This window comes from Haplochromis burtoni, unplaced genomic scaffold (genome assembly GCF_018398535.1).
Source record: "Haplochromis burtoni strain Fernald_Lab_line unplaced genomic scaffold, NCSU_Asbu1 Contig_109, whole genome shotgun sequence".
Classification (NCBI taxonomy): Eukaryota; Metazoa; Chordata; class Actinopteri; order Cichliformes; family Cichlidae; genus Haplochromis; species Haplochromis burtoni.
The window spans coordinates 671,016-679,908 of NW_024582470.1; the positions used below are offsets into that span (position 1 = coordinate 671,016).

The 8,893-nt window shown below is 38.5% G+C and overlaps 1 protein-coding gene across 3 annotated transcripts; it reads left to right on the forward strand.

Moving 5' to 3' along the window:
* Positions 1-429: 429 nt before the first annotated feature.
* Positions 430-5,804, forward strand: LOC102311589 (UDP-glucuronosyltransferase 2A1). 3 transcript variants are annotated; one of them, XM_005928077.3, is made up of 5 exons: positions 443-508; positions 1,407-1,529; positions 1,723-2,021; positions 2,742-3,455; positions 4,107-5,803. In XM_005928077.3, exons 3-5 carry the CDS (start codon positions 1,728-1,730, stop codon positions 4,689-4,691), a joined length of 1,593 nt encoding a protein of 530 aa, XP_005928139.1. In that variant the 5' UTR covers positions 443-508; positions 1,407-1,529; positions 1,723-1,727; the 3' UTR covers positions 4,692-5,803. The 3 variants fall into 3 exon arrangements, with proteins under 3 accessions (XP_005928141.1, XP_005928140.1, XP_005928139.1); XM_005928079.3 differs by lacking the exon at positions 1,407-1,529 and having other exon boundaries at positions 430-508; positions 4,107-5,804; XM_005928078.3 differs by having other exon boundaries at positions 442-1,529.
* Positions 5,805-8,893: the final 3,089 nt, after the last annotated feature.

Sequence of the window (8,893 nt, forward strand, 5' to 3'; positions counted from 1 at the left end):
GTTTCTATAAAGAGCAAACACATTCAACAAATAGTTTTTTTTTAAGAAGCATTTAGAGATGTTCATGCTGTGTGTCATCTTGCCTGCTAATATGGACCAGTGCCAGGGATGTCTTAAATTCCCTTGAATTTCAAAGTAATTCTGTTGCAATCAGTCAGCTTGCTGATGTTTTAAACCTCATGAGCACATATGTCTCTCAAACAATTATCTCAACATAATTTAAAAAAAAAAAATCCAAAATAAATCTTCTCACTGAGTCTGTTAAACTTTCATTGTTTTAAACTAAACATATGACAAACCACTCTCACTGTTCACCTGCCAAGCATAATTTTTATTCTGTATAAGTCCTGAATGAAATCCAAAAGGGACTAGAAAGCGGCAGGTGTTAGGACCCAGCAGAGACATCAGTAATAACTGCTTTTTTTTTCCTTACTGCGGAAATTGAGATGGTTGTTTTTCTCTGGCATGTAAAACCAAAGCAGCAAGAGTGGGTTCACCAAGTGAAACGGTATTATGAAAATTAACTCACAAGTTTGCACTCTGTCTTGAAAACCTATCTGCAAATCGTAGAGGCACTAATGATTAGCTTACACAAAGCCATGATCGGTGCAGCTATTATGAAGTATAATTTTAAAGCGCTTCCCCTGCTTTTTTGGATGTAATTAGCAGCCATTAAGGACCTGTAGCTGACGCCCTACGATTTCAAAGTTTACTAACTTTACTGCAATCTACAGGCACAGCTCCGTGGACAGTCATGTAAGACACATAAAATAGTCCTTCAGAGTGATTACTGGGCATGTATTTTCTTATAAATATTAACATATTTAAAAGGTCTTGTGACAAATGATCAATAGGAGGCAACTTTGATTGTTTCCCCTTTACTTCTTGGTATTTGCTCTTTCTTTTTTTAGAAGCCTTAATTCGTATGAAAATAAGAAAATACAGTGTACATAAATTACATATTAAAATCTAATAATATTCTTGATGGTTACACAACTCATTTTTATGTATTAAGTACTTTTACTTGTGTCATTTATGCCACTGGACAATACCTGATTATACTTTTTAAAGTAGTGTAGCTTGAAACATCAAGGTTTTAGTAAAGGTTCTAAATTCTTTCTTTGACTGATCCTAAGTGGATCGTAAGAGGAATGTCTGAGGCCTTTCAACTAGATTTAATGTTCAAATATGGTCAAATAACCTCTAGTTCAAATCCCTGAGGAAACTAAATACATTCCATAAGATGTGTATTTATTATCAGTTTGTCTTTTTTGACACGTTAGTCTGCTATAAGCATTGTACTTATGTAACAGCAACAGTCACAAAGGTGCTCACAGTGAAACAGTATCAGTTCTCTGATATCACTAAATTAAATTTAAAAAAAAGTGACTTGTCACGTGTCACAGGTAACTAATTTACCAGAGAAAGAACTGCTCTTGTATAACACTGGAGTTTGAACCCATATGTAAGGAATGATGCATTGGTAGTCCCTGGGCAAGCAGGACTACTGTTGCCTCTTTTTACTGTGGGTAAGTTCATTTCAGACACATTTTCCTTCTCCTGTTGACAGTTGTTGAAAGTTTCTACTGTTTACAAATGTATAAAATAATCTTGAATTGTACTGTATATATATTTAGTCAAACTTTTTAACCTTTACTTGTCATATATATCTTATACGTGGTACATTGACTGATATGACCCTGTCTCCTTCTGACATTATAGGAACCATGGCTTCACATCGTGGGTGGGGGTTGTTTGTTATACTCACTGTTTGCCTCATTTCATTAACACAACATTGCAATGGAGGAAACGTCCTAGTTTTCCCTGTAGATGGCAGCCACTGGATCAATATGAAGATCGTTCTAGAAGAACTTCACACCAGGGGTCACAGCCTCACTGTGATCAGGGCCGCAAACACCTTATTTATCCCTGAGAAGTCTGATATTTACACATCCATTACAATTGATTTGGGTGAAGATGTAGACAACTTCTTCGAGGTGTACCTTCAAGAGCATATGAGGGTATGTGACTATGGATTTAATGTATTTATTTTGGTGTGATGCATTGTGAGTCGGGCAGCAGTCAAAGGTGGAAGCTTTAGCAGTCTGATCCCAAGAGCTTTGAATTCCCACCAAGATTTGTATTTCCTGCTCAGTGCCTCCACTTTCTAGTTTTCCCCAGTGGGTGAGAGGGTTGCTTCGCTGCACCTTCAGGTTAGGGAATGTTGCATGTGCTAACTCCATGAACAAGTTGCTGGCCTAAGAGGAGAAGTTAAAGTATGTTGGGATCTTGTTCACAAGTGAGGGAAGGAAGGAGTGGAAAATTCTTTGTGTGAATAGCATAATATGCAAAACGCACTGTAAATAAACATCTACATGATCTGCACCACAGTTGTGTTTATAGTTTTATGAATGGTGAGTGATAAATATCAGAACTGAGGAACAATATTACCTCAATTCAGTGAGTTTTATGGTAAAGGAGATAATAAATAAAAGTGCTGAAGCTCCCTCCCTTACTATGGCTGCCCTGCAGATACTTTGTGTGACTTCACTTAGGAACCTCCATAATGGAAAATGACCATTTGACTCGACCCTGTATCTCTTTGCTGCTGGATAAGGTGGTTGGGGAGAGGGATGTCAGTGGATTTCTGTTTAGACCGCTGCCCCAGACCTGAATAAGTGTCAGAAAATGGATGGATGCATTTATTTATGAATAACACGTTTTTTTCTAACTATTTTTAGGCACAGAGAGAAGGGACTTCACTGCTGACTTTCCTCAAACTCACCAAGGATTTCCTTTCTATGATTCATAAGGCTCACGTGCTGATATCTGAGATGGCCAAACATATTTTGAATGATCAAAATATGGTCAAAAGATTAAGAGATTCCCAGTATGATCTGGTTCTAACTGATCCAGCTATGGCCCCAGGGGTCATTCTAGCCAAATATCTCAAGCTTCCCTTAGTGCTCAACGTACGCTGGATCACCAGTGGAGAAGGCCACTTTGTGTTAGCTCCCTCACCCCTCTCTTACATCCCAGTGCCAGGATCCGGCTTAACAGACAAAATGAATTTCATCCAGAGGCTCAAAAACATATTATTCCATGGCATTACGCTGTTCCAGCAGAAATTCTTGGTGGGCCCAGTCTATGATGAGATGTGTGATAAGTATATTGAGGGTGGATGTGACATCATCTCACTTCTTCAGGAAGCAGACATTTGGCTGTTCAGGTCAGATTTTGTGTTTGAGTTCCCTCGCCCCACTATGCCAAATGTTGTCTATATAGGAGGATTTCAGTGCAAACCAGCTCAGCCTCTGCCAGCAGAGCTGGAGGAGTTTGTTCAGAGTGCCGGGCAGCATGGAGTCATCATCATGACTCTGGGAACCTTAGTTGATGCTTTGCCCAAAGAGATTGCAGATGAAATCGCCAGCGTGTTTGCCAAGATGCCTCAGAAGGTGAGATAGCCCCTATAATTTACAATTTTAAAGCTGATACGTTACGTTCATTATAGGTGTTGCATTAATTTTCAATCAGCTAAATTATTGTAAATACAATTTATAATCTGAAAGTTGTAGGTACTTAATAGCGTTACAAATAACTGCCTAACTGAAGCAGAATAATGAAACAATTATAATCATATAACAATATAATTTCAGCTGTCTTTCTGTCTGACCCAGAGGTAGTGTAAATCTTTATGATTTAAGATAGACAGAAAGTCTTTAGACTGAGAGGTAGGGAGAAAGAACCAAAGGTTTGTTGAACTTAAACATTTTTAATAACAAAAAGGGAGGAACAACTGAAAAAACATGGCAGTTGAAGAGTATATGAAGTAAGTAGGAGAGTTCATTTAAGGGTAAATCCAAATAAGCAAAAGTCTAAAAAAACAACTAAGGACAAGTCCAGCAGGTGAACTGTGCAGAGAGGGCAGACAAACAAAGGAGTGGAAATGACATGTAAAGCAATACTTTAAAAATAAAACAGGAAAACCACACAAAGACTACTCACAAGTCAGTAAGTTCTTTCCAGAAACAAAAGCTTTTATCATTACTGTCTGTTTCAGGGGTACTTACATACTAATGGTCTTTATTTTTTTGTTTTCTAACCAGGTGATATGGAGGCACAAAGGAAACCGTCCCTCTACACTGGGAAACAACACTTTAATGGTCGACTGGATGCCACAGAAAGATCTTCTGGGTCATCCACAGACCAAAGTCTTTGTAGCTCATGGAGGAACTAATGGTGTCCAGGAGGCCATTTACTATGGGGTCTCTGTGCTTGGCATACCCTTGTTCTTCGACCAGTATGACAACCTTCTGCGACTGCAGGAGAGAGGAGCTGGAAAGATCATCCACCTGTCTGATGTTAATGGCCACAGTTTTGAGCAAGTCCTTCAACAACTGCTCCATCAAGAGAGCTACAGGCAGAACATGCAACGAATGTCACGTTTGCACAGAGATCAGCCAATAACACCCATGGAGAAGGCCGTCTTCTGGGTAGAATATGTGATGCGCCACAAAGGGGCTCGTCACCTGCGTACAGAGGCTTATAAGATGCCCTGGTACTCTTACTACTCTTTAGATGTACTGTTCATATTGCTGTCTGTGGTCACTGCTCTGCTCTATTCTATTGTGGCTCTTGTTAGATTCCTGTGCTGCCGAAGAAGAAGAAAAGCAAAAACTAAACAAAGCTAATTAAGGCCATATTTGTTTAGAAATACTGTAGTCTAAAGTGAGTTATGTAAAGCACTGTTTTTATAGAAAAACATATATATAGCCATTCTTATCTCAAATTTTTATATGGTACAAATGACTTGACAGTTGTTTTTTACTAAGTGAATTGTCAAATATACATTTGGTGATTAAATATAGATTTAGTGATACATTAAAAATCAAGATCCTGTGATTTTTAATGCCAAAATATCAGTCTCTGACTGTTAGACACTGACCAAATCACATTTTCTTTTGTTCTTTTCTCATAAAGTGCTCTATAAATAAAAAAAAATTTAACATTTAAAAAATAGTTGTAGTGTTTTTACTAAAAATAATGTCTGGTGTAACCACGGTAACTTCTGACCCCACTTCCGCCAATCCCTTTATTGTGGCGGGAATGAACCCTGCATAAGTTCCGGGTCAAGCAGCTGCATGTTTCCTGCTCCTCTGGCTGCTGTTGTGCCTGTGGTTGGCGTACTTGTCCGATATCGACAAATTTTACACTACATACCAGTTGGCATCGTGCAATAACCCGGCCGATTCATTCATCTTTACACCACCTCACAATTGACTCAACGGTGAGTTATTTGTTTGTTTTGTTTTGTCACAATTAATGAAAATGCGGAGCCGCCATCGCACATGCTAAAACGCCGGTAAGCTAATGCTAGGCTAGCGACAGTAAGTGCAATTACTAGTTTTATTTATTGAATATTGTTGTTTTTGTTTATTCCATTATGGCCGAATGTTGACTTAACGTATCTATAGTTGAACGAGTGATTTGATTTTTGTAGTTTTGTCTGCTTTGGATGTTCTTTGTTACTTTTCTGATGAAATGCCAAAACGGCGTATGAGATTTTGCATTGAGTTAAATTCCCTTGAGATTATTGAATCTGTTGCGCAACACCTGTGGTTAAATGAGTTTTGTAAATATAGTTTAACTTTGGATAATGTTTATTAGCTTTATTGCTGATATACTTTGATGGGACCCATGAGAATGTTTTTCCATAATAGTATTTTGAATGAAATTCATTATAAGAGATGATCTTTTATTGATTGTTGTATGAAACATGGCATTAATTACTTGTCTTTTGTTATTTATGGATTTATGTATTTTGTCACGGCAGTAGAATGCTGTTTCATTTTCTTCTGTGATAATTTATGTTTTTGACCTTGTTTAGGTCAGGTTTTTTTTTTCCTCCCGCGATCAGCCCTGATCAGCGCGGGATGGCGAGCCACCCGACCACCGCTACGTTGCAGTAGGAATCGTAAACCTATGGACTGAATTAAACTGTTGACACATGACCTATCACAGGTCCATGGAACTAAACTAAATCTCATACTGGACTACACCTCATCCCACCTCCTTTTGGAACCTAATAAGCTGTTTTGTATTGTCAACATTATTTTTGTTTGTGATATATATGCATATTTTTTATTATTTTGTACATCTGTCTATACATTTCTCATAACAAACATAATATATATATTTTGAGCTCTACTTTGGTTTCCTGTGTTTTATTCACACACTCAGGCTCCATAGTCGAAATTAATTTTGATAGCTCATTGTCTATGAAGCTGCAGTCAGGCGTCCTGGTCCTTTAACCGCGTTACACTGGCAATTAGGGCTGGGCCATATTATACCGTTCACGGTAATACCGGTATAATGTTAGGCAACGATAGGAAAATGACATATCGCGATAGAATATGAGTAAAACGCGCATGCGCAGTGCCTTTGTTTTCATACGCACATGGCCGATTGTTGAGTGAAACAGATGAACCAGAATTGGTTTGTAAAAATGGTGCAACTTCAGTGATGTGGAACTGGTTTGGTGTTTGTCCGTCAGATACACGACAAAGCACATTTTTTTGCAGAACATGCAAGCGGCCGTTGTTATTGTCGTATTTGTCGACTAAGATGCTCTTAAATCTGGGAGTAATCTGGGTCCTAAACTCCGTATGCTTCAGGTCAAACGAACACTGCAGCATCACTGAGAGTTAAAAACTGTCTAAATTCTTTCATCTTTAATAAAACGATCAGCATTGCTGCTTTACCAGGTGTAACTATGAAGTTTAACTTCCAGGCATCCATGAAAACAAAATTTATTACATTTAACGGAGTTAGAAGTTAGCAGGAAGCTAGCGGAAGTTAGCTCGCTAGTTTCGCTAGTTACCTAAGCATGATATAGCATGTTCTGACTGAGAGATTTCTGAAAAAATTCAAACGTACAGCTCTGCTATCACTTCCAACATAAATGAAGACAGGAAACTAAACAGCAGTGACGTTTGTAGGGTTACTGAAGTTGGGCTAGCTGGTATATAATGATGTGCTACGTGATCGCTAGCGACACAGCTATGTTAGCATAACATAAACAGTGAAGCTGGAGGACGAACACTAACACTTTTCCACTTATAAAAGTTAACGTGAAGGTTCCTCATGGTTAGAGACAAATGCAATCGCATGGCAGGATGCTGTAAACGGACCAAACTTCAGTCAGGAGAACAACTGAGATAATCCATCCACAATACGAGGTTAGTCATTAATATACTGCAACAACATGGGAATAGAGCAGCTGCCAGAGAATTCAACATTAATGAATCAATGGTACAGAAGTGGAGGAAGCAAGAAGAATGAGTTTAATAAAGTTTGATTTATCTGACTGCTTTGTTTCGCTTAATGTGCCTTATAATCCCGTGCACCTTATGGTCCGAAAAATACGTACTGCACACTGCAGTTTAATGTTGCAAAGCACCTCTTTTTAACTTCAGTGGATATTATACATGGTTATGCTCAGGATATGTCAGCCCATTTCTACTGGAAATGCCTTTTGGTTAAACTTTCAGCAAGGAATTTGCATTTGCACTGTTACATTTTTATAAAGCTTTAATGTACATAAAAACCAGCTTCTTGTTTAAGTGAAAATAAATGGAAGGTTGTCTTTTTGCGCTAGTAATGTTGTGGAGTTGTATTTTGTCTCGCATCAATTATATCGTCAGTTATATCGTTATCGCAAATTTTCAAATATATATCGTGATAAATATTTTTGGCCATATCGCCCTGCTCTACTGGCAATGTCTTTAGTAATGATAATAACAATGACAATTTTATTTATATAACACAAATCTCATTTACTCTACATGGAGGAAGATGGCATTAAAACATATGTAATTGATCTCATGTCTGCAGGCAGGTTGTTCCAAAGTACAGGATCACAATAACTGAAAGCACTTTCAGCACTCTGGGATGTTATTCTGGGAACAATTAAAAGATCTGAACACGATGCCCTGAGAGTCCTGCAAATATGAAATAATTAAAGCTACTTGATATGAATGCAAGTAATGTAACACCTCTGTGTAACTTGTTGTCTAAGTATCAAAGACAGTTTATTGTTTCCTTTAGGACTCCTGTATTACATCAAATTGTGAGAACTGGCAAGTTGATTACAAACCAAGAGCACATGTAACTCATTCTGCCAGGATGCCGTAAAAGCCAATTTGTCATGGTCCTGGGTCGGTGACCCAGTGTTTTTGGTTGTGTACTTTTACTTTTGATCGTTTTTGTATTATGATTGTTGTGTTTCCCTGCTTGTGTAGCCCCTTAGTGTAGTAGGTCTCTGTGTTTAGTCCGCGTCTCTGAGTCTGTGTTTCCTGTTTTACGTTGAAGGTCTGTCTTATGTCAGTGTGTTCTGTTTACGTTGCCCCTGCCTCGTCAGCTGTGATGTCTTCCAGGTGTGTTCCCCTCCTGTTTCCCATCCCTTGATTCCTGGTGTGTGTATTTCAGGGGCTGTATCCCAATTTAGGGTCTGCAGCCTTAAAGTACGCAGCCTCAACGGTCTTCAAGGGCCGCGTACTCAAAGACCGCTGAGGCCGGAAGTGTGAGGCTTGTGAAATGGGACAGTCTAGCCTCCGTCGGGCTGCCCAGGTTGCCTAGCAACCATGCTAGCTGGAAACGTGTGGTTGACAGAAATGAAGGAGAACATATTTTGTTCGTTTGTTTGATTCTACATGAGCTTTGTGTGATTTAATAAGTATCTGAGGCTGAGACCACAGGACTGTAAAACATGATTATTGGGCTTCATTTCTGTACTGAACAGTCATATAAGATTAGCTAGTAAATGACAAATAGTTAATGTTGTTCATGAGACTAGAGTCAGTGTAAATATGAGATGGCCAATATTAGTTATTAT

Excerpts from the sequence above, each read along its gene's own strand:
- LOC102311589 (XM_005928079.3), top strand. The coding sequence starts at position 1,728 with ATGGCTTCACATCGTGGGTGGGGGTTGTTTGTTATACTCACTGTTTGC. Across the intron at positions 2,022-2,741 it reads ACCTTCAAGAGCATATGAGG|GCACAGAGAGAAGGGACTTC; the intron begins GTATGTGACTAT and ends AACTATTTTTAG. Across the intron at positions 3,456-4,106 it reads TTGCCAAGATGCCTCAGAAG|GTGATATGGAGGCACAAAGG; the intron begins GTGAGATAGCCC and ends TTTTCTAACCAG.